The sequence below is a fragment of the Haematobia irritans genome, chromosome 5 (genome assembly GCF_050003625.1).
Source record: "Haematobia irritans isolate KBUSLIRL chromosome 5, ASM5000362v1, whole genome shotgun sequence".
NCBI lineage: Eukaryota > Metazoa > Arthropoda > Insecta > Diptera > Muscidae > Haematobia > Haematobia irritans.
The window spans coordinates 111415037-111441831 of record NC_134401.1 but is presented as its reverse complement, the minus strand read 5'-3'; the positions used below and the strand labels follow the sequence as shown (position 1 = coordinate 111441831).

The 26795-nt window shown below is 30.6% G+C and overlaps 1 protein-coding gene across 2 annotated transcripts in view; it reads left to right on the top strand.

Annotated features, from left to right (window-relative positions):
- Positions 1-21407, top strand: part of LOC142238554 (ATP-binding cassette sub-family G member 1-like) — a 50115-nt gene extending 28708 nt beyond the window's left edge. For both annotated transcript variants that reach the window (XM_075310246.1, XM_075310248.1), the window contains 6 exons: positions 7965-8300; positions 13850-14088; positions 14160-14404; positions 14472-14640; positions 20461-20717; positions 20784-21407. In XM_075310246.1, the coding sequence (XP_075166361.1) occupies positions 7965-8300; positions 13850-14088; positions 14160-14404; positions 14472-14640; positions 20461-20717; positions 20784-21209 (1672 nt within the window). In that variant the 3' untranslated portion in view covers positions 21210-21407. The remainder of the gene's footprint in view (positions 1-7964; positions 8301-13849; positions 14089-14159; positions 14405-14471; positions 14641-20460; positions 20718-20783) is intronic.
- The last annotated feature ends 5388 nt before the right edge of the window (positions 21408-26795 follow it).

Sequence of the window (26795 nt, the reverse complement as noted above, 5' to 3'; positions counted from 1 at the left end):
AGATCAAACATATAAATGTTTGGGCAATACCCAAAAATGTATATGCTTGAAGCAAAATATGTTTGGGAGTATATGTTACACAAGCGATTTTTTGTGAGGGTGTAGCTCTTGAAGTAATTGAGGTAGGTTCTCAAAATTACAATTTTTGTTCTACATGCTGTTAGTACAAGTAGAAACAGAAGAAAAATTAAAGTTTTTAACATTGGGTTTATTTCGGTAGTTAAAGGGTTAATCTTCATCTTCTATAGTATCATCTAAACCCGCAAAATATTATTCAAGTCGGTTTAGGTTTAAATATAGCTCCAATATATATGTATGACCCTAATAACTTTATTTTTGACCATAACGCCCTCATTTATTAATCGATCTTACGTAAATGTAGCACAAGGTAAACTTTTGTAATATCAACGAAAGATGCAATATATCACCCAAATCGGCTCAGATTTGGATATAGCTCTCATATAGCTCATATATACTCTTATTTATTAACGAATGTTACGCAAATTTCAAAATGGGATGTATTAGCCGATCTTATTCAGACTTAGATATAGCTTTTACAAAAAATATCAGGTATACCGGTATGATACTTTGGAGATATCGATATAAAATTAAATTCATTTTAGCAATTCCTCATTAAGTGGAAGATTTGTGTTATGAAAGTAAAAGGTGCAATGGAGAAAACATTCGAAAACTGAATTAAATTATTCTGGTGTTAGTAGCGGACGCCTCATATCTAGAATAACAAATCTTTATTGCATTTCTCAGCTGATAGTCGTTGCATTATAGTTCAATTTGTATATAAAGTAGACATCGTCGACATTGCTTTGTCACCCCTCATTTGTTTTCATGTTCATAGCGAACAATGTCATTAGAATGCATTACCCATAGCCCTTCAATAAAGAAAAAAAAATATATGCAAACTAATTTTATTTTATAATACATTACACATGCAAAACAAGCGTTTTATTCGAAATGTGACTTGCTAGGGCTAAGTCATTTTCAAATACGAATTTGTTAACATGCACATTAATAATCAATTGAAGATGACGTTGACACTTTGCTATACCCCGCTATAGGTTTGTGGGTTAAATAACATTGTCATCCTGTTCGTAGCACAGTGAAATATTGATATTAGACCCCATAACGTGATCTGAAGATGGGATTGAAAAGATCACGGTAAATAACAATAATACGAGAAACTTAAAACATAAACACATTTAAATGCCGGAATCCTCCAAATATAATCAGTTGTGGTTTTTCAGCCGAATTTAAAGCAATCACACTATCACGCTTGAATTCCATCACGAACAACTTTTTTTTCTCCAAATGCGCTTTTAAGCTTATAAACACTATCACTGGAATAAAACTATTAGCTGTCAGATGAACGATTTAGAAATGATAGCAACCTGACATTGGTTACAAAAAATACATTATTCTTCTATTGCATTTCGAAAAACTAATCTATTAAATAATCAATAGTTTCTATTATTTAACATATATACACCACCATAGGATGGGGTTATAAAAATTTGTCATTTCGTGTGTAGCACATCGGAACTTTGATTTCCGACTATTGATCGGTGTGAAATTCTAACGATGTCAACGAGGAAATCATCGCTGACGTTGTGTGATTTTTTCGTAAATCGGAAAAATATATGGTGCTATATATATTTGTGAACCAATTTAGATAAAATTCGACACAGTTAGATAAAATGTTAAATCTTTTCTCTGTGTACAATAAAATCAATTGGAGTGAAATTCTGTTGAAAGTGGGTGTAAATTATGAAATTTTATACATTTCGTCAAATCAGGCGTATACAAACAAATAAAAACAAGTATATACGGCCGTAAGATCGGCCAGGCCGAATCTTATGTACACGCAAAAAAATAATTCTTTCCTCCCAAACGAAATTTTAGACAAACAAAGTTCGTTTCTCATTTGCTTTTCGCTGTAAGGAAGTGTATTTGGAAGAAAAGTATATACTTTTTGTGATAAACGTTTATTCTTTTCCAGGATGTAAAACCCTTTTCATAAAGACTAACTCAAAAAAAAAAAAAACATTATTTTCTTGCTAATTGCATTTTCCCTCACATCTTTCTCACATCCACGAGGTTTTTTAGTTCTTAACACCTTTTCCTGTAATACCGACAATGTAGAAGAAATTATACGATTTTATAAATTTTTAAAATTTTTTTTACCTTTCGCCTGGACGGAGAATCGAACCGCGGACCATGCACTTTGTAAGCCAACACACTAACCACTGAGCTATATACCTGTTATGGTCATCAATAGATAAATATCCATATAAGTTATATTTATATAGCATAGCTTGCGGCGCCCACGAACCGAATAAACAAAGTTTACTTAACAGAAACAAACAGTTAGTTTGGCACAGTGGAGCAGTGGTTGCTACGTCCGACTTGCATGCCAGGGGTCGTGGGTTCGATCCCTGCTTCGACCAAAGTTTTTTTTTTTTACATATATTCCAGATATGTTCGGAAGATTCCGAAAAAATGTTCAACATTAGATTGTAGTATATTAAATTTTGAATTGTAAAATGTGTCTTATTAAAGACCTAAAGTCAGAAAAGAACAGTGTTTGATATAAACGAAATGGACTGTGTTGTTGTTTCAAAAATAACTTTTTTTATTGAAAAAATAAAAATTGTGTAACAAACGATTTTTTTTGGTGATAAAAGTTTAAAATTTTCGAAGCAATTCAAAAAACTCTAACAAAAGAAAAACGTTTTCGGTACACGTTTTCCAAACGTTTTTTTTCTTTGCGTGTACCCTCCGCCATGGATTACATAGAAACTTGTACTAAAGACTGTCGTCCCCGATCGAATTACTTGGGTTGGGGTGATATGTACCGATGGCAAAGTATCTTACAACTTCTTAACACCGTCTTCTCAATTATAAGTTAGTCCATACGGGGTATATATTAAACAAAAAAAAGGCCGAATAAATACTTTAGCAATAAAATTTTGCAAAAATTTTCTGTAGAAATAAAATCTTGACAAAATTTTGTATAGTAATAAAATTTTGACAAAATTTTCTATAGAAAAAAAATTGTGACAAAATTTTCTGTAGAAATAAAATTTTGACAAAATTTTCTATAGAAATAAAATTATGACAAAATTTTCTATAGAAATAAAATTTTGACAAAATTTTCTATAGAAATAAAATTTTGACAACATTTTCTATAGAAATAAAATTTTGACAAAATTTTCTTTAGCAATAAAATTTTGCAAAAATTTTCTGTAGAAATAAAATCTTGACAAAATTTTGTATAGTAATAAAATTTTGACAAAATTTTCTATAGAAATAAAATTTTGACAAAATTTTCTATAGAAATAAAATTTTGGTAGATTTTTTTTTTGGGAATATGCTATATATAACTATAGACCGATATGGACCAATTTTGGCATGGTTGTTAGCGACCATATACTAGCGCAATGTACCAAATTTCCCCACGTATCAAATTCAACCGGATCGGATGAATTTTGCTCTTCCAAGGGGCTCCGGTGGTCAAATCTGGGGATCGGTTTATATGGGGACTATATATAATTATGGACCGATGTGTACCAATTACTGCACGCTTGTTAGAGGCCATATACTAACACCATGTACCAAATTTCAGCCGGATCGGGTGAATTTTGCTCTTCCAAGGGGCTCCGGAGTTCAAATCTGGGGATCGGTTTATATGGGGACTATATACAATTATGGACCGATGTGTACCAATTACTGCACGCTTGTTAGAGGCCATATACTAACACGATGTACCAAATTTCAGCCGGATCGGGTGAATTTTGCTCTTCCAAGGGGCTCCGGAGGTCAAATCTGGGGATCGGTTTATATGGGGACTATATATAATTATGGACCGATGTGTACCAATTACTGCACGCTTGTTAGAGGCCATATACTAACACCATGTACCAAATTTCAGCCGGATCGGGTGAATTTTGCTCTTCCAAGGGGCTCCGGAGGTCAAATCTGGGGATCGGTTTATATGGGGACTATATATAATTATGGACCGATATGGACCAATTTTTGCGTAGTTGTTAGAGACCATATACTAACACCATGTACCAAATTTCAGCCGGATCGGATGAAATTTGCTTCTCTTAGTGGCTCCGCAATCAAAATCTGGGGATCGGTTTATATGGGGGCTATATATAATTATGGACCGATATGGACCAATTTTTGCGTAGTTGTTAGAGACCATATACTAACACCATGTACCAAATTTCAGCTGGATCGGATGATATTTGCTTCTCTTAGTGGCTCCGCAATCAAAATCTGGGGATCGGTTTATATGGGGGGCTATATATAATTATGGACCGATGTGTACCAATTTTTGCGTAGTTATTAGATACCATATACTGACACCATGTACCAAATTTCAGCCGGATCGGATGAAATTTGCTTCTCTTAGTGGCTCCGCAATCAAAATCTGGGGATTGGTTTATATGGGGGCTATATATAATTATGGACCGATATGGACCAAGTTTTGCATGAATGTTAGAAATCATATAGTTACACCATGTACCAAATTTCAACCGGATCGGATGAATTTTGCTCCTCCAAGAGGCTCCGCAATCCAAATCTGAGCGTCGGTTTATATGGGGGTTATACGTAAAAGTGGTCCGCTATGGCCCATTTGCAATACCGTCCGACCTACATCAATAACAACTACTTGTGCCAAGTTTCAAGTCGATAGCTTGTTTCGTTCGGAAGTTAGCGTGATTTCAACAGACGGACGGACGGACATGCTTAGATCGACTCAGAATTTCACCACGACCCAAAATATATATACTTTACGGGGTCTTAGAGCAATATTTCGATGTGTTACAAACGGAATGACAAAGTTAATATACCCCCATCCTATGGTGGAGGGTATAAAAAAACGTTTGGAATACGTGTACCGAAAAGTATTCGAGATATTTCAAAAATTTACTATAGAAATAAACATAACAAGTATATACGGCCGTAAGTTCGGCCAGGCCGAAGCTTATGTACCCTCCATCATGGATTGCGTAGAAACTTCATCTAAACACTGCCATCCACAATCGAATTACTTAAGTTGCGGTAACGTTGCCGATGGCATGGTATCTTAAAACCTCCTAACACCATCTTCTAAATTGTATGTAAGTCCATACGTGGTATATATTAAATCAAAAAAGATCGATCCAATACGTATATAATTCAGTTTGGCAAAGTAGACATAAAATTTTGACAAAATTTTCTACAAAAATAAAATTTTAACAAAATTTTCTATAGAAATAAAATTTTCACAAAATGTTCTATAGAAATAAAAATTTTGACAAAATTTTCTATAGAAAGAAGATTTTGACAAAAATTTCTACAGAAATAAAATTTTAACAAAATTTTCTATAGAAATAAACTTTTGACAAAATTTTCAATAGAAATAAAATCTTGGTAGATTATTTTTGGCTCGAGTGGCAACCATGATTATGAACCGAATAAAATTTTAACAAAATTTTCTCTAGAAATAAAATTTTGACAAAATTTTCTATAGAAATAAAATTTTGACAAAATTTTCTATAGAAATAAAATTTTGACAAAATTTTCTATAGAAATAAAATTTTGGTAGATTATTTTTGGCTCTAGTGGCAACCATGATTATGAACCGATACGGACCAATTTTTGTGTGATTGGACCAATTTTGGTATGGTTGTTAGCGACCATATACTAACACCACGTGCCTAATTTGAACCGGATCGGATGAATTTTGTTCCTCCAAGAGGCTCCGGAGGTCAAATCTGGAGAATGTTTTATATGGGGGCTATATATAATTATGGACCGATATGGATCAATTCTGGCACGGTTGTTAAAGATCATATACTAACACCATGTTCCAAATTACAACCGGATTGGATGAAATTTGCTTCTCTTGGAGACTTCGCAAGCCAAATCTGGGGACCGGTTTATATGGGGGCTATATATAATTATGAACCGATGTGGACCAATGTTTGCATGGTTGTTAGAGACCATATACCAATATCATGTACCAAATTTCAGGCGGATCGGATGAAATTTGCTTCTCTTTGAGGCTCCGCAACCCAAATCTGGGGATCGGTTTATATGGGCGCCATATATAGTTATGGACCGATGTGGACCACTTTTTGCACGGTTGTTAAAGACCATATACCAATACCATGTACCAAATTTCAGCCGGATCGGATGCAATTTGCTCCTCTTTGAGGCTTCGCAAGCCAAATCTGGGGATCGGTTTATATGGGGGCTATATATAATTATGGACCGATGTGAACCAATTTTTGCATGGTTGTTAGAGACCATATACCAACATCATGTAACAAATTTCAGCCGGATCGGATGAAATATGCTTCTCTTAGAGGCTCCACAAGCCAAATCTGGGGATCGGTTTATATGGGGGCTATATATAATTATGGACCGATACGGACCAATTTTTGCATGGTTGTTAGAGACCATATACCAACATCATGTACCAAATTTCAGCCGGATCGGATGAAATTTTCTTCTCTTTGAGGCTCCGCAAGCCAAATCTGGGGATCGGTTTATATGGGGGCTATATATAATTATGGACCGATGTGAACCAATTTTTGCATGGTTGTTAGAGACCATATACCAACACCATGTACCAAATTTCAGCCGGATCGGATGAAATATGCTTCTCTTAGAGGCTCCACAAGCCAAATCTGGGGATCGGTTTATATGGGGGCTATATATAATTATGGACCGATGTGAACCAATTTTTGCATGGTTGTTAAAGACCACATACCAACACCATGTACCAAATTTCAGCCGGATCGGATAAAATTTGCTTCTCTTTTAGTCTCCGCAAGCCAAATCTGGGGATCGGTTTATATGGGGGCTATATATAATTATGGACCGATGTGGTCCAATTTTTGCATGGTTGTTAGAGACCATATACCAACACCATATACCAAATTTCAGCCGGATCGGATGAAATATTCTTCTGTTAGAGGCTCCACAAGCCAAATCTGAGGGTCCCTTTATATGGGGGCTATACGTAAAAGTGGACCGATATGGTCCATTTTCAATACCATCCGACCTACATCGATAACAACTACTTGTGCCAAGTTTCAAGTCGATAGCTTGTTTCGTTCGGAAGTTAGCGTGATTTCAACAGACGGACGGACGGACGGACGGACATGCTTAGATCGACTCAGAATTTCACCACGACCCAGAATATATATACTTTATGGGGTCTTAGAGCAATATTTCGATGTGTTACAAACGGAATGACAAAGTTAATATACCCCCATCCTATGATGGAGGGTATAAAAATAGACATAATTTGGCAGTAAACACCTTCAGATATACATATATGGACTATACTTATATATTTGGTCTAAGGATTCCATTCCTCAATAATAAATTATTGTGTCGAGATTATCCCTATTCATTCGAATGTTTGTTTGATTAGACCGTCGAACCGATGGATAAGTTATCATTAGTTTGGAATTTCAAGACTATCGGAAAAATGCTTGGGTTTTGCGACTCAATCTTAATAATTGAAGATGGACTTTTCCAAAATTTTTAAATAATATAAATCAGTAGCTTAACCAATAAATATAGCTTAACCAATAGAATAAAGACCCAAACAGCAAAAGCAATGCAAAGAGGCCAATGAATGTCAAACCCAGAAACAACTGCCTTCTTGCCAATTTGGACTGCACTGAATGAAGAGTTTTCTATTCTGAAGAACGAAATTTTAGACAATAGAAGATTTCTGATGACGGAAAAATATTTTCTTTAAAGGGATATGAAGAAGATTAGAGACAATCGTTGCAACATTTGTCATAAATACATGTTTATTTGCTCAGAAGGGGGAATTTTGTTTGTGTGAAGAGTATTTTTTCTTCGGCTGTGCATTTCAATTTTTTTTGTTTTATTTGCGATTTGATTAATAACACTCCATTATCATTTAATTTTAGGATCGAAAAGACTTCGGGCCAAATTAATGTCAACAATCAGCCTCGAGTGAAGAAAGGATTTCGTAAAATATCACGATATGTTCTACAGGACGATTATATAAATCCCTATTTCACTGTCATGGAAACAATGGTTTTCGCTGCAAAACTTAAATTAGAATCCAAATGCTCGGAAGAACAACGTACGGCTGTTATCAATGAAATTTTGAATATTTTTGATCTTCATAAACACATCAACACATTGATCTCACAATTGTCTGGTGGTCAACGGAAGAGGATATGCATTGCGATAGAGCTAATAGACAATCCTTCGGTGTTATTCCTAGATGAACCAACAACGTAAGTAAAACATAAGTTTATTATAAAACGTTCAAAAAACTTTACAGCAAAAAAGCATCGCCCCTAAAAATAGTGAACATGTCATTTTTGGACCCTGAAGTAGTGCAAACTTGGAGCAGAAGAGATGAATGGGCTTCTCATAGAACGGATGTCCACCATTTCATCAGCCGATGCACTGAATTTGTATCACTTCTTAAGGTGTGATTCGAGTTCAGAGTTTAGGATGTGAATTAAAAATTGTTGTGATATTTCGCCAAATAAATATTTTTCATAATTTTTTATTATTTTTAAAGTATTCGGTTGCAACAGTTCAGTTGTACCAAAAATGGTACATTTTTTTACTGTTTGGTAGAGTAGTAGACTTCTTGATGTTTTGGTAGATTTTGCAAAATATTTCTCTCCAATTAAGAGATACTTCAATTTTATATAGAAATAAAATTTGGGCAAAAATATTCTATAGAAATAAACTAGCAAACTTTTCTATAGAAATAAAATTTTAACAAAATTTTCTATAAAATAAATTTTGGCAAAAATTTCTAAAGAAATGCAATGTTGGCAAACTTTTCTATAAGAATAATCTTTTGACAAAATTTTCTATAGAAATAAAATTTTGAAAAAAATTTTCTACAGAATTAAAATTTTTGCTAAAATGTTGTACAGAAATAAAAATTTCGACAAACTTTTCTATAGAAGTAAACTTTTGACAAAATTTTCTATAGAAATAAATTTTTTACAACATTTTCTATAGAAATAATTTTTTTAAAAAATTTTCTATTGAAAAAAAAAATTGACAAAATTTTCCATAGAAATAAAATTTTGGCAAAATATTTCTCTAGAAACAAAATCTTAGCAAAAAAAAAATGGACAAAATTTTCTATAGAAATAAATTTTTTTTCTACAGGAATAAAATGTTGACAAAATTTTCCATAAAAAAAATGTTGAAAAAATTTTCTATAGAAATAAAATTCTTAAAAATTTTCTATAGGAATAAAATTTTGACAAAAATTTCTATAGAAATAAAATACTTACAAACTTTTCTATAGAAATAAAATTTCGAGAAACATTTGCTGTAGAAATAAAATTTTAGCAAAAACTTTCTATAGAAGAAAATTTTGGCAAAAATTTTCTCTAGAAATAACATTTTTGTAAATTTTTTTTTATTATTTTTAAAGTATTCTTATCACGGTTGCCACAGTTGGTAGAATTCTACCAAAAATGGTATTTTTTTTTACTGTTTGGTAGATTAGTAGACTTCTTGATGTTTTGGTAGATTTTGCAAAATACTCCTCTCCTATTAGGAGATACTTCAATTTTATATACACCTAGACCTCGCTTTGTTGGGAGCAACAGTGGTGCAATGGTTAGCATGCCCGCCTTTCATACACAAGGTCGTGGGTTCGATTCCTGCTTCGACCGAACTCCAAAAGTTTTTCAGCGGTGGATTATCCTACCTCAGTAATGCTGGTGACATTTCTGAGGGTTACAAAGCTTCTCTAAGTGGTTTCACTGCAATGTGGAACGCCGTTCGGACTCGGCTATAAAAAGGAGGTCCCTTGTCATTGAGCTTAACATAGAATTGGGCAGCACTCAGTGATAATAGAGAAGTTCACCAATGTGGTGTCACAATGGACTGAATAGTCTAAGTGAGCCTGATACATCGGGCTGCCACCTAACCTAACCTAGACCTCGGTTTGCGTCGCAGATACGTTCCAAAAAAAAAAAAAAATCGACGCAAACTGAAACGACGCAAAGTGAATTATGAGTTTCTATGGCAAACCAATTGGAAATGGATAACAACGATAACAACGCAAATTCGAAAATCTAACGACGGAAAGTTAAAACTAGAACAAATTCAGCAGTGACGAAACTTCGAAACAACACACAGCGAAACGACGCAAAGCGAGGTCTAGGTGTAGAAATAAAATTTTGGCAAAAATATTCTACACAGAGAATACAGATTGGTTGTGACAATCGAATTTATTGCCAACCTCCTTTTGGCAGTTGTAGCAACTACCAGTTTGCAGTTGTGTCACCCGACTGATTCGATCGACGCAACTAATATCTTATGTGGTGTTGGTTGGGTCTGCTGACGACATCGGTTATAGCTACCTTCATCATTCGGTTCTGTTGCCCGACTTTAATATTACTCCTGACTGAATTAAAAACCAATTGCTTCCCAATCAAATATTATATTTTATTTTATTTTATTATATGTATAGTATAAATCTAAAAACAATGTATTTGATATCAAATCATGAAAATGGCTCGATTATGTTCGTTATAAATCAGCTCGCTATGAATTGCAAATCACCCTATTCGGCAAAAATCAAATATTAATACTTGCTATAATCTTAACGTAAAAATGTCGGTTTAAATGGTTCAGAAGTAAAATCTAAAATTTTTCCGAATTCATCAGCTATCGAGAAAGTTCATATTTCTTTTGTAAAACCATGTATTTCAGTTATCAACCTCTATGACCAGTATTTTACTAAATTAAAAGAAAAAGATTTTGGTTAATTGATCAAATTAAAGACTAGACGATGCTAGGGATAAATACCTGTCGAAACTGTATCGATTGGTACATAAAACTGGTACCTCGGAGCACAAAGGCCGTTTTCCCATGTAATAGCAATTACGAACATATTGAATTAGAAATTGAGATATATCCCAATCCATTTTGGAACATACTCGTATAAGTTAATCTGGACCTACATACATGGTGTATCCAATCTTTACCGTTTTTTGTTTGTAAAATTACAGATGTACATTTTCTATCTTATCTTGATTTCCCTGTATATTTGACTCCTTGACCATTGATTCTGATCCAATCTATTTCCTCCCGAGTTCTTCAAATAATTTGGTAGATCATTCTATAGAAGATTTAAGAAATTGCCGCTGCTGAGAATTCTACCGTTTTAATTTGAAATCGTCTGTTTCGACATGAAATTAATATTTTAATAGAAATGACATATGTAAAATAATTCAAATGATATTCGGTTGTGAAAACCATCCGTAAGTGCTGATAACTAAGTGATAGTTTCGATAATTAATTGCGGCAGGTCGTGTCATCCGAATTCAGGCAAAAATTTTCAAAACAGAGACATTTAGTTCCTACAACTGTATGTCTTCTAGCACAACCGTAAATCCATTGAAATAGATGAAATACTGTAGTAAAGACCCACGTATGATTGTAAATAGAGTATATATGTTGAGACAATTGATATTTAATTATTAATGCAGAATTTTCATTACATCAACCGATTTCCAAACAATCACTTCTCTGTGTGTATAGAAATAAAATTTTAACAAAATTTTCCATAAAATAAATTTTGGCAAACTGTTCTATAAAAATAAACTTTTTCCGCAGAAATAAAATTTTGATAAAGTCTACTATAGAAATAAAATTTTGGCAAAATTTTCTATAGAAATAAAATTTTGGCAAAATTTTCAATACGAATAAAATTTTGACAAAATTTTCTACAGAAATAAAATTTTGAAAAAAAATTTTATAGAAATAATTATAGAAAATTTATAGACAAAACATTTTATAGAAATAATGTGTTTTGTACAGATATGAATTTTTTAAAAAATTTTCTATAGATATAAAATTTTGGCAAAAATATTCTATAGAAACAAAAATTAAAAAAAAATCTATAGAAATAAAATTTTCGATAAGATTTTCGATAAAAGAAAATTTTGGAAAATTTTGTATAAAAATAAACTCTTTCTGTAAAGTAAAAGTTTTGGCAAAATTTTCATTAGAAAATTTTCTATAGAAATAAAATTTTAACAAAATTTTCCATAAAATAAATGTTGGCAAAATTTTCTATAAAAAATTTGATAAAGTTTACTATAGAAATAAAATTTGGCAAACTTTTCTATAGAAATAAAATTTGGCAAAATTTTGTATAGAAATAATATTTTGGCAAACGTTTTTATAAGAATAAAATTCTGACAAAATTTTCTACAGAAATAAAATTTTGAAAAAATTTTCTATAGGGATAAGATATTTATAAAATGATCTACATAAATAAAATTTTGACAAAATTTTCTACAGAAATAAAATTTTAACAAAATTTTCTACAGAAATAAAATTTTAACAAAATTTTCTATAAAAGAAAATTTTTGGAAATTTTGTATAAAAATAAACTCTTTCTGTAAAGTAAAAATTTTGGCAAAATTTTCATTAGAAATAAAATTTTGGCAAAATTTTCTATAAGAATAAAATTTTGAAAAAATTTTCTATAGGAATAGAATTTTGACAAAATTTACTATAGAAATAATATGTAATTTTCTATAGAAGAGATTTTTTTTACAAAATTTTCTATGGAAATAAAATTTTTGCAAAATTTTTTATTGAACACAATTGGTAAAATTTTCTGTAGAAATAGAATTTTGGCAAAAAATTTTCTATAGAAACAAAATCTTAGCAAAAGTTTTGAAAAAATTTTCTATAGTAATAAACTTTTGACAAATATAAAATGAAATTTTTTCTATATTTTGGTTGACAAAATTTTCTGTTGAAATATAATTTTGGAAAAAATGTTGGCAAAATTTTCTGTAGAAATAAAATTCTTACAAAAATAAAATTTGGCAAAAATTTTCTATTGAAATAAAATTCTTAAAAAATTTTCTATAGAAAAAAATTTCGGCAAAAATTTTCTGTAGAAATACAATTTTAGCAAAAATTTTCTATAGAAATAAATTTTGGCAAACATTTTCTATAGAAATAAATTTTGGCAATATTTTTCTATAGAACTAACATTTTGGCAAAAATTTTCTATAGAAATAATATTTTGGCAAAATATTATATAATTTAAAATAAGATTTTTGTTTTTAAATTTGTAGAGTTTTGGTAAAATTTTCATCTAATTTTGGTACATTATTTTTGATCTCAAATATTTTCAAAAATTCAAAAATTTTTTTTTAAACATTTGCAACAAAAAGTTAAAATTACTCATTAAAAATATGAAAACAACGAGGTATAAATCTAATTTTGGTAGATTAGTTTTGATCTCAAATATTTAAGAAAATCAAAATTTTTCTAAAATGGATTTTGCATTTTTTCGACAAAAATTTTGTTAAAATTACTCATTAAAAATATGAAAACAACGAGGTATAAAAAATTATATAATTGTCAAAAAACTTCCTGTGTAGTTAGAAGAAAACAAATCTATGATAGGACATTTTTGGAAGTGCTTTTAAAGATGGACCTTTAGAAAAACTTCCAAATTTTTTGCTGGTTTATTATACAAAATCAAAAAGAAATACTTTTTGGTCTTTCTCGGACACGGTTTATTTTCGAATATCCGTTAAGTTCCAGCACCATCATTTAAGTTCAAGAAAATTTTGTATGTATATGTTTGGCGAGAAAAAAATATTTTTGCTTAAAAAATGGGCCATGCTCCCAGAAAAAATGTAACTTTAAGCTCTTGAAGCATGAGTGCAGTTTATTATATGTTTAATTCAATAGTTTTCTCTGTATCTCAGTCTTGCAAATCACCAACGTACTAACCGACACATATTAATCCATATCTTTCTTTTTTTAGGGGTTTAGATGAAGTTTCAGCTTCAACGTGCCTAAAACTGTTAAAAAAATTGGCCGATTGTGGACGCACTATTATATGTTCGTTACATTGTCCATCGGCCAGATTATTTCAAATGTTCGACAAGGTGTATGCCATGTCAAGCGGTCAATGTATTTATCAGGGGACAATGGACCATATTGTTCCATATCTGCAACAGTTCGAATTATATTGTCCAGTATCCTATAATCCTACTGATTTTAGTAAGCAGTATAAACAATTTTAGCAACATTCCAATGTTAATCAAAATTCTTTTTTTTGCGGAATTTTCTAGTAATTGAAGTTGCCATGAAATCTTATGGAGATTTCCATCATGATTTGGTTGATAAAATAAAAAATGGTCAAATTTCCAATTGGTTGCCAAACTCGGAAGTTGAGTCCAATCCAATAATAATGGAATCATATTCTAGGAATAATTTCAATCAGTATTTAGAATTAAAGTCATCTAATCATAATTCTTGGTGGGATGAATATAAATTAATTTACATGCGATTCTTGAAACAAATCTGGCGAGATCAGGTGAGATTAGATTTAATGATAATGTCATAATGGATATTAATTTGGATTTTATTTTTCCTATTTTCAGACCAATTTACGCATAAAACTTATTGTTCATATATTGTGCGCTCTCCTGCTGGGTTTTGCCAATGTAAATGTTAGCAGTAATGCCAAATACAGCATATTCAATTATCATTTTTCCCTTATTGTCTCAATTATGTTCTTCTTCTTGACAATGGTTCCTATGTTGGCTAGTGGTAAGTAAGCAACAGTAGTGTAGTAGTAGTGGGAAATATTCTGGCGCATACTCAAAAGTAGGACTGCATTTCCCATTAGCCTCGACTTCGACCCATGGTTGCCACTCGAGCCAAAAATATACTAACAAAATTGGGAGAAAATTTTACCTAAAAAGCCAAATTCACAACATTTTATTTCTATCGAAAATTTTCTCAATTTTATTTCTGTAGAAAATTATGTCAAAATTTTATTTCTATAGAAAATTTTACAAAAATTTTATTCCTGTAGATTTTTTTTTTTCAAAATTTAGTTTCTCTAGACGATTTTGTCAAAATTTCATTTCTATAGAAAATTTTATCAAAATTTTATGTCTATAGAAAATTTTGTCAAAATTTTATTTCTATAGAAATTTATGTAAAGATTCTATTTCTATTGAAAATTTTGTCAAAATTTTCGTTCTATAGAAAATTTTGTCAAAATTTTATTTCTATACAGAATTTTGCCAAAATTTTATTTTTATAGAAAATTATGTCAAAATGCTATTTCTATAGAAAATTTTGTTAAAATTTTATTTCTACAAAAAATTTTGTCTATATTTTATTTCTATTGAAAATTTTATTTCAATAGAAAATTTCATCAAAGTTTTATTTCTATTGAAAAGTATTGCCAATATTTTATTTCTAAATTTTATTTATATAGAAAATTTTGTCAACATTTTCTATGACAAATTGTGTCAACATTTCAGTTCTATAGAAAATTTTCTCAAAATTTTATTTCTATTGAAAATGTTATTTCTATAGAAAATTTTCTCAAAATTTTATTTGTAAAGAAAATTTTGACAAAATGTTATTAAAATTTTATTTCAATACAATATTTTATCAAAATTTTATTTCTATAGAAAATTTTCTCAAAATTGTATTTCTATAAAAAAAAGTGTTCTCAAAATTTTATTTCTGTAGAAAATTATGTCAAAATACTATTTCTATAGAAAATTTTGTCAAAATTTTATTTCTACAGAAAATTTTGTCAATATTTTATTTCTATTGAAAATTTTATTTCTATAGAAAAGTATTGCCAATATTTTAATTCTACAAAAAAGTTTGTTAAAATTTTATTTTGATATACAATTTTTTCAAAATTGTATTTCTATAGAAAGTTTTCTTAACATTTTATAGAAAATGTTCTCAAAATTTTATTTCTGTAGAAAATTTTGTGAAAATTTTATTTTTTAAAAATTGTACCTATAGAAATTTTTGCCAAAATTTTATTTCTATAGAAATTTATGTCAAAATGCTATTCTATAGACAATTTGTCAAAATATTATTTCTATAGAAAATTTTGTCAACGTTTTATTTAAAATTTTATTTCAATAGAATATTTTATCAAAATTGTATTTCTATAGAAATTTTTTTTTTCAATAGAAATTTTTCCCAAAATTTTATTTATATACAAAATGTCAACATTTTCTATGGCAAATTGTGTCAAAATTTTAGCTCTATAGAAAATTTTCTCAAAATTATATTTCTATTGAAATTTATTTTCTATAGAAAATTTTCTCAAATTTTTATTACCAAAGAAAATTTTATTAAAATTTTTTTTCAATAGAATATTTTATCAAAATTTTATTTGTATATAAAATTTTATTTCTATAAAACATTTTCTCAAAATTTTATTTCTTTAAAATTGTATTTCTATAGAATTTTTTTAATAGAAAATTTTCCCAAAATTTTATTTATATAGAAAATTTTGTCAACATTTTATTTATATAGAAAATTTTGTCAACATTTTCTATGGCAAATTGTGTCAAAATTTTAGTTCTATAGAAAATTTTCTCAAAATTTTATTTCTATTGAAATTGTTTTCTATAGAAAATTTTCTCAAAATTTTATTTCTAAAGGAAATTTTGACAAAATTTTATTAATTTTTTTTTTCAATAGAATTTTTTATCAAAATTTTATTTTTATATAAAATTTTATTTCTATGAAACATTTTCTCAAAATTTTATTTCTATAGAAAATTATGTCAAAATGCTATTTCTATAGAAAATTTTGTCAAAATTTTATTTCTACAGAAAATTTTGTCAATATATTATTTCTATTGAAAATTTTATTTCAATAGAAAATTTCATCAAAATTTTATTTCTATAGAAAAGTATTGCCAATATTTTATTTCTACAAAAAATTTTGTTAAAATTTTATTTTTATAGACAATGTTGTCAAAGTTTTATTTCTATAGAAAGTTTTCTCAAAATTTTATTTTTTTTTTAATTGTACCTATAGAAATTTTTGCCAAAATTTTATTTCTATAGACAATTTTTTTCAAAATTTTATTTCTATAAAAAATTTTCTCAAAATTTTATTTCTATAGAAAATTTTGTTTTGTTTAAAATTTTATTTCAATAGAATATTTTATCAAAATTGTATTTCTATAGAATTTTTTTTTTCAATAGATTATTTTATCAAAAATTTATTTCTATAGAAAGTTTTCTTAAAATTTTATTTCTATAGAAAATTTCCCCAAAATTTTATTTATATAGAAAGTTTTGTCAACATTTTCTATGGAAAATTGTGTCAACATTTTATTTCTATAGACAATTTTCTTAAAATTTCATTTCAATTGAAAATTTTATTAAAATTTTATTTCAATACAATATTTTATCAAAATTTTATTTCTATAGAATAGTTTATCAAAATTTTATATCAATAGAATAGTTTATCAAAATTTTAGTTCTATAGAAAATTTTTATTCAATGGAATATTTTATCAAAATTTTATTTCTATAGAAAATTTTTTTCAATAGAAAATTGTCTCAAAATTTTATTTCTATAGAAAATTTTCTCAAAATTTTATATCTAAAGAAAATTTTGTCAAAATTTTATTTCTTTAGAAATTGTTGTCAAAATTTTATTTCAATAGAATATTTTATCAACATTTTATTTCTATAGAATTTTTTTCTGTAGAAAATTTTCTCAAAATTTTATTTGTATCGAGAATTTTCTCAAAATTTTATTTCTATAGAAAATTTTGTCAAAATTTTATTTCTATAGGAATTGTTGTCAAAATTTTATTTCTATAGAAATTTTTGTTAAAAATTAATTTCTTTAGAAAATGTAAAAAAAAAATTGTGGCAACAGCGCTTCGACTCGGGTTAATTCAATTTGATCAATTTCATTGTATTTATGTGTCCAAAAGAACACCAACGCTAATAAATTAATATATAGAGGTCCCATTAAAATACAGATATACTCAAAGAAAAAAATGTTTGGAAACGTTTTTCGTTTCTTGTATTTTTATACCCTCCACCATAGGATGGGGGTATATTAACTTTGTCATTCCGTTTGTAACACATCGAAATATTGCTCTAAGATCCCATAAAGTATATATATTCTGGGTCGTTGAGAAATTCTGAGTCGATATGAGCATGTCCGTCCGTCTGTTGAAATCACGCTAACTTCCGAACGAAACAAGCTATCGACTTGAAACTTTGCACAAGTAGTTGTTATTTATGTACGTCGGATGGTATTGCAAATGGGCATCGGTCCACTTTTACGTATAGTCCCCATATAAACGGACCCCCAAATTTGGCTTGCGATTGCTCTAAAAGAAGCAAATTTCATCCGATCAGGCTGAAATTTGGTACATGGTGCTAGTATATGGTCTCTAACAACCATGCCAAAATTGTTCCATATCGGTCTACTTTTACGTATAGCCCCCATATAAACGGACCCCCAAATTTGGCTTGCGATTGCTCTAAGAGAAGCAAATTTCATCCGATCCGGCTGAAATTTGGTACATGGTGTTAGAATATGGTCTCTAACAACCATGCAAAAATTGGTTCACATCGGTCTATAATTATATATAGTCCCCATATAAACCGATCCCCCGATTTGGCTTGCAGAGCCTCTAAGAGAAGCAAATTTCATCCGATTCGGCTGAAATTTGGTACATGGTGTTAGTATATGTTCTCTAATGACCATGCAAAAATTGGTCCACATCGACCCATAATTATATATAGCCCCCATATAAGCCGATCCCCAGATTTGACCTCCGGAGTCTCTTAGAGGAGCAAAATTCATCCGATCCGGTTGAAATTTGGTACGTGGTGGTAGTATATGGTCTCTAACAACCATGCAAGAATTGGTCCATATCGGTCCATAATTATTTATAGCCCCCATATAAACCGATCCCCAGATTTGGCTTGCGGAGCCTCAAAGAGAAGCAAATTTCATCCGATCCGGCTGAAATTTGGTACATGATGTTGGTATATGGTCTCTAACAACCATGCAAAATTTTATTTCTATAGAAAATTTTGTTCAAATTTTATTCGGTTCATAATCATGGTTGCCACTCGAGCCAAAAATAATCTACCAAGATTTCATTTCTATAGAAAATTTTGTCAAAAGTTTATTTCTATAGAAAATTTTGTTAAAATTTTATTTCTGTAGAAATTTTTGTCAAAATGTTCTTTCTATAGAAAATTTTTATTTCTATAGAAAATTTTGTTAAAATTTTATTTCTGTAGAAAATTTTGTCAAAATTGTATGTTTACTTTGTCAAACTGAATTATATACGTATTGGATCGATCTTTTTTGATTTAATATATACCACGTATGGACATACATACAATTTAGAAGATGGTGTTAGGAGGTACCTTACCATCGGCAAGCGTTACCGCAACTTAAGTAATTCGATTGTGGATGGCAGTGTTTAGATGAAGTTTCTACGCAATCCATGATGGAGGGTACATAAGCTTCGGCCTGGCCGAACTTACGGCCGTATATACTTGTTTTTTTTTTTTTTTTTTTAAATTTCTTGCAAAAAGTGCCTTTATCACCAGAAAAAAATGTTACCAAATGTTTATTTTTGCTATAAAAAGAAATACTTTTTATTCCAAAATCATAGTACATTTTTTTATATCAATCATTGTTCTTTTCTGCCTTAAATAAGACACATTTTGAGATTTCGTATTACAAATTTAATATAGTATTGTAGCGAATTTTATTTCCGTTTCCAAAAGTTGTATTTGGTACATCGTGTGCAATAAAGGAGTATGTTACTTTTAAATAAAGTTTCATTAAATTGGCAGAGGAGCAAAATTTATCCGATGCGGTTGAATTTTGGTATATGATGTTCATATATGTTTTTAATGCCCTTAAAAAATTTGGTTCATATACATAGGTCCATAATTGTATGTTGTCTTCGTAAAAACAGATCCCTACATTTAATTTCTTGATCCTTTGGAAGGACAAATTTTATCTCATCCGCTTTAAATTAGGTATGTGATGTCGGTATATTCTCTCTAAAAATCATGCAAAAATTGGTTCATATCCAATATGGCCCATTTCCCTTACCATCCGATCTACATTAATAATAACCATTTAGACAAAGTTTCAAGTCGATAGTTTGTTTTTTTTCGGAAGCTAGCGCGATTTGAACACACAAAAAATATTAATTAATTTGATTGTCAATACAATTAAAATTATGTTTAAATTTGAGCTAACAACGTAATTTGTAAATACAATTACGATTTTAGTCACTTTAGCAACCAATTCTGTTATACCAACTAACATTTTGTTATATCAACAAAATTTTTGTTGAACTTAAAAATTTTCTGTAACAACAATTTATTGTTAGCTCAAAAATTATAATATTATTTTCTGTGAACAGACGGACTGACAGCCTAAGAATTGCACTACGACCCAGAATATATATGTCTGAGACCAATATTTCGATGTGTTACAAACGGAATGACAAAGATAGTATAGTAGTAAGTTTAGATGGGTATAATTTTACCCGATACCCTTTCACCCCTTTAATATATATTTTAATTTCTCTCCACAGTTCCTCACGATATGAAATATATAAGACGTGAATGTTTCAACCGATGGTATCGCTTGAGTTCTTATTTCATGGCTTTAATAACATCGCAACTGTTGATGATTTGTTTCACAGCTATTATAGATGCTACGTTGATTTACCTGCCAAGTGGCCAACCAATGGAATTACATAGATTTGCTCTTTTCTTGGGCGTAGCATTTGCCACATCGCTAATGGCATCAAGTTTTGGTCTACTTCTCGGAGCTAGATTCTGTGAATTGGTAAGTCATACTAAGACACAGCTGGAATATTAATTTAAACTTATCATTCTGGATCGTATCTTACAGCATGCTTTATTCTTGGGTCCTTACATTATGGCCGGTATGATAATAATGGCTTCTTATCCCGCTGAGCGAGATCAACTCACATTATTGGGCTACATCGTTGCCTATGGCAATTTCGTGAGATATCCTTTGGAAGGTCTTTTAGATACTTTACTAGGTTTTGGCCGAGGTGATTTCCCCTGTCCTTCGACTGAGATTATGTGTTGGTCCAGTAAACCAAAATTTATATTACGTCTTGCCGGAAATGTGACCATAAGTTATTGGCGTTCTTTTTCAGTTTTAATTGGTCTATATGTAGTGTTTTGTACATTGGCCTATCAAGTATTTAAGCTTCGTCTTGGTTCGAAACACAATTCAACACTAGGTCTTATATTAGACAAATTGAGATGTTTTCTAAGAACATCTTCAATTTTAAAGAGTACAAAGTAATATATAATTATTATAAATGTTAATATAATTTGCAAATATATAAATGTTCTAGTTATTTAGTTGATTAATCAGGATTTGTAAAATTGGTTAGTTTAATTAACGTTTAGAGCTTATTTTAATTTAGTTGATATACCAACGGATATTATGGTTAATAAAGAAAACACAGTAAATAATCTTGCTTGTATATAGATTTTAAAATTTGTTTTTGTTTAAAAAAAGATTAACAAAACGAGTCTCGTTTATTCACCACCATAGAATGGTGACGGGGTTATAATAAGTTTGTCGATATAACCATGTCCGTCTGTTCGTCTGTTGTAATCGCGCTACAGTCTATATGAATAATGAAGCAATCTTTATACCCTGCGCCACACTGTGGAACAGGGTATTATAAGTTAGTGCATATGTTTGTAACACCCAGAAGAAGACGAGATAGACACATGGTGTCTTTGGCAATAATGCTCAGGGTGGGTCCCTGAGTCGATATAACCATGTCCGTCTGTGCGTCCAATCAAAGTCTAGGTTGCAATTTAAGTCCAATCGCCTTCAAATTTGGCACATGTTCCTAATTTGGGTCAGAATAGAACCCTATTGATTTTGGAAGAAATCGGTTAAGATTTAGATATAGCTCCCATATATATCTTTCGCACGATATGGACTAATATGGGCACAGCAGCCAGAGTTTTATACCGATTTGCTTGAAATTTTGTACAAACATAACACTTAGTCGTATAGTCAAGTGTGCCAAATTTTATTGAATTCGGTTCAGATTTAGATATAGCTCCCATATATATCTTTCGCCCGATATGGACTTATATGGTCCCAGAAGCCAGATTTTTGGCCGAATTTGGTTGAAATTTTGCACTAGGAGTACAATTAGTAGTATAGTCAAGTGCGCAAAATTTGATTGAAATCGGTTCAGATTTAGATATAGCTCCCATATATATCTTTCGCCCGATATGGACTAATATGGTCCTAAAAGCCAGTGTTTCGGCCCAATTTGGTTGAAATTGTGCACAGGGAGTAGATTTAACATTGTAGCTATGCGTGCCAAATTTGGTTGAAATCGATTCAGATTTAGATATAGCTCCCATAAATATCTTTCTCCCGATATGCACTTATATGGACCCAGAAGCCAGAGTTTTATCCCGATTAGCTTGAAATTTTGCACAAGGAGTACAATTGGTAGTATAGTCATGTGTGCAAAATTTGATTGAAATCGGTTCAGATTTAGATATAGCTTCCATATATATTTTTCGCCCGATATGGACTTATATGGCCCCAGAAGCTAGATTTTTGGCCAAATTTGGTTGAAATTTTGCACTAGGAGTACAATTAGTAGTATAGTCAAGTGCGCAAAATTTGATTGAAATCGGTTCAGATTTAGATATAGCTCCCATATATATCTTTAGCCCGATATGGACTAATATGGTCCTAAAAGCCAGTGTTTTGGCCCAATTTGGTTGAAATTGTGCACAGGGAGTAGATTTAGTATTGTAGCTATGCGTGCTAAATTTGATTGAAATCGGTTCAGATTTAGATATAGCTCCCATATATATCTTTCGCCCGATATGCAGTTATATGGACCCAGCAGCCAGAGATTTATCCCGATTAGCTTGAAATTTTGCACAAGGAGTACAATTGGTAGTATAGTCATGTGTGCCAAATTTGATTGAAATCGGTTCAGATTTACATATAGCTTCCATATATATTTTTCGCCTGATATGGACTTATATGGCCCCAGAAGCCAGAGTTTTGGCCCAATTTGGTTGAAATTTTTAACTAGGAGTACAATTAGTAGTGTAGTCTAGTGTGCAAAATTTGATTGAAATCGGTTCAGATTTAGATATAGCTCCCATATATATCTTTCGCCCGATATGGACAAATATGGTCCTAAAAGCCAGAGTTTTGGCCCAATTTGGTTGGAATTTTGCACAGGGAGTAGATTTAGGATTGTAGCTATGTGTGCCAAATTTGATTGAAATCGGTTCAGATTTACATATAGCTTCAATATATATTTTTCGCCCGATATGGACTTATATGGACCCAGAAGCCAGAGTTTTGGCCCAATTTGGTTGAAATTTTGCACTAGGTGTACAATTAGTAATATAGTCATGTGTGCCAAAGTTGCTTGAAATCGGTTCAGATTTAGATATAGCTCCCATATATATGTTTTTCTGATTTCGACAAAAATGGTTAAAATACCAACATTTTCCTTGTTAAATCGCCACTGCTTAGTCGAAAAGTTGTAAAAATGACTCTAATTTTCCTAAACTTCTAATACATATATATCGAGCGATAAATCATAAACTTTTCCGAAGTTCCCTTAAAATTGATTCATATTTAAATGTTTCCCAGATTTTTTTACTAAAATTGTGTTCCAACCTAGTACATTAGCCAACTTAAATTTTGAGTCTATAGATGTTTTAAAAGTCTATCAAATTCTGTCCAAATCGAGTGATATTTAAATGTATGTATTTGGGACAAACCTTTATATATAGCACCCAACACATTTGACGGATGTGATATGGTATCGAAAATTTAGATCTACAAAGTGGTGCAGGGTATAATATAGTCGGCTCCGCCCGACTTTAGACTTTCCTTACTTGTTTTTTTTTTTTTTTTTTTTTGCACCCCATATAATATAGTCCCCATATAAACCGACCTCCCGATTTGGGGTCTTGGGCTTATAGAAACTGTAGTTTTTATCCAATTGGCCTGAAATTGGAAATCTATAGGTATTCTAGGACCATAAAAATTGTAAGTATTGGTCTATGTTTTGATATAGCCCCCATATAGACCAATCTCCAGATTTTACTTCTTGGGCTTATAGAAACCGCAGTTTTTATCCAATTAGCCTGAAATTGGATATCTAGAGGTATTTTAGGACCGTTAAAATGTATGCCGAAAATGGTGAGTATCGGTCCATGTTTTAATATAGCCCCTATATAGACCGATCTCCCGATTTTACTTTTTGGGCTTATAGAAACCGTATTTTTTATCCACTTTGCCTGGAATTGGAAATCTACAAATATTTTAGAACCATAAAGAGGTGCGCCGCAAATGGTGAGTATCGGTCCATGTTTTGATATATCCCCCATACAAACCGATCTCCCGATTTTACTTTTTGGGTTTCTATAAACCGTAGTTTTTATCCAATTAGCCTCAAATTGGATATCTACACGTATAGAAAAAAAAACGTTTGGAAAACGTGTACCGAAAACGTTTTTCTCTTGTTAGAGTTTTTTGAATTGCTTCGAAAATTTTAAACTTTTATCACCAAAAAAATTCGTTTGTTACAAAGTTTTTATTTTTTCAATAAAAAAAGTTATTTTTGAAACAACAACAGAGTCCATTTCGTTTATATCAAACACTGTTCTTTTCTGACTTTTGGTCTTTAATAAAACACATTTTACAGTTCAAAATTTAATATAGTACAATGTAATGTTGAACATTTTTTTCGGAATCTTCCGAACATATGTAGAATGTATGTAAAAAAAAAAAAAAACTTTGGTCGAAGCAGGGATCGAACCCACGACCCTTGGCATGAGAGTCAGACGTAGCAACCACTGCTCCACGGTGCCAAACTAAATGTTTGTTTCTGTTAAATAAACTTTGTTTATTCGGTTCGTGGGCGCCGCAAGCTATGCTATATAAATATAACTTATATGGATATTTATCTATTGATGACCATAACAGGTACATAGCTCAGTGGTTAGTGTGTTGGCTTACAAAGTGCATGGTCCGCGGTTCGATTCTGCGTCCAGGCGAAAGGTAAAAAAAATTTAAAAATTTATAAAATCGTATAATTTCTTCTACATTGTTTGTATTACAGAAAAAGGTGCTAAGAACTAAAAATCTTCGTGGAAGTGAGAAAGATGTGAGGGAAAATGCAATTAGCCTGAAAAACATTTTTTTGAGTTAGTCTTTATGAAATGGTTTTTACATCCTGGAAAAGAATAAACGTTTATCACAAAAAGTATATACTTTTCTTCCAAATACACTTCCTTACAGCGAAAAGCAAATGAGAAACGAACTTTGTTTGTCTAAAATTTCGTTTGGGAGGAAAGAATTATTTTTTTGCGTGTATAGGTTTTTAGGGCCAAAAATAGGTGTGACGAATATATTGCTCATCGGTACAGTGTTTGATATACCCCCCTTATAAACCGATTTGAGGTCTAGTTTCTGGAACTACAATTAGATGTGGTGAATATTGTGTGTATCCGTCCCTATTTTTGGCATAGCCCCCATAAGACCGTTCTCCCGATTTAACTCCTTGGGTTTCTAGAAACCATCGTTTTTATCCAATTTGCCTGAAATTTTAAATATACTTGTATTTTAGTCCCACAAAAACGTTTATAGGATTTTGGTTTTATATAAACAGATTTCACTTCTTGAGGGTACAGAAAATTCACTGATCATGAAAATAGCTTGAAACTGAATATAAAATTATACATCTCGTAATCATTTAATTTTGTCACCGTCCGTTCACGATTGTGGAACGCAATTTTTTCTATTAGTGTACGAATGCGAAATTTGCTTAGTATAAAAGGTGAATTCTTGCGCACCCAGAAAAAGTGACCCTGACTTTAAGTTAAAATTAACTAATTTTGAAGAATGTTGAAGTTCGTATAGTGCCAACGACATCTTTTGCGTTTGAACGATGTGATTTTCGTAGAAATTAGGAAGAATACATTCTACATATTAGTTAACATTTTCCTACATTTATGTACCATTGATATGTCATCAATAAGATTGGTAATCTGGTGATACATTCAAATCGGGGGTGTAAAAGTTGATACAGTTGTACTAAATTTGGTACATCCTACTTCCCAAAAGTACAAATTCAAATTGGTACAATTTGAAATATTCAGTTTGTCTTCAAAATGCTCTAGAAATCCTAGCGGCTATTTTTTATAATAGGAATTCGAAGAGGGCCATTTTTTTCAGCTCCGCTCAGGAGAAAAAAATTGCTTCGCTCCGAGCAAAAAAATTTCGATCTGCTCCCACTCCTCACAGAAAAAAAATTTCATGAAAATTTTTCCAATTAAAATCTTAATTGAGGTTTAAAAAATATTCTATTAAAAATGTAATTGATTCAACAATTTTTTTAATTGAAACAAAAATCAATCACACAAATTAATAGTATCAATTAATTTTTTAATTGGCTGTCAATTAAATTTTTAATTGCTACTATCATTTCTGTGATTGAATACATTTCAATTAAAAATTTGATTGGATCAATTAATTTCGTGCTTGAATCAAAAAAAAATTTTTTGTATGTTCTTAGAGAAAATGCACAAATAGGTCCATATCGGTATATAATTACTTGGACATAGGCTTCACCTAGAACGCAATGTTTCTAGAACGGATATGATACCATTTATCGAAATCGGGCATATGTATCGAATGGGGGCTATATATATACATTTGATCAAATTTTTTCTAATTTCAATAGGGGCATACAGAACTATTAATCAAATTGAAGAAGTAGCAGTTAATATATCAAAAGGGAGGCAATTAAACTGCTCTTTTTGTAGAGGAATTTGAAATATAGGTAGAAAAACCACACAGAGAAAATTGCGTTCA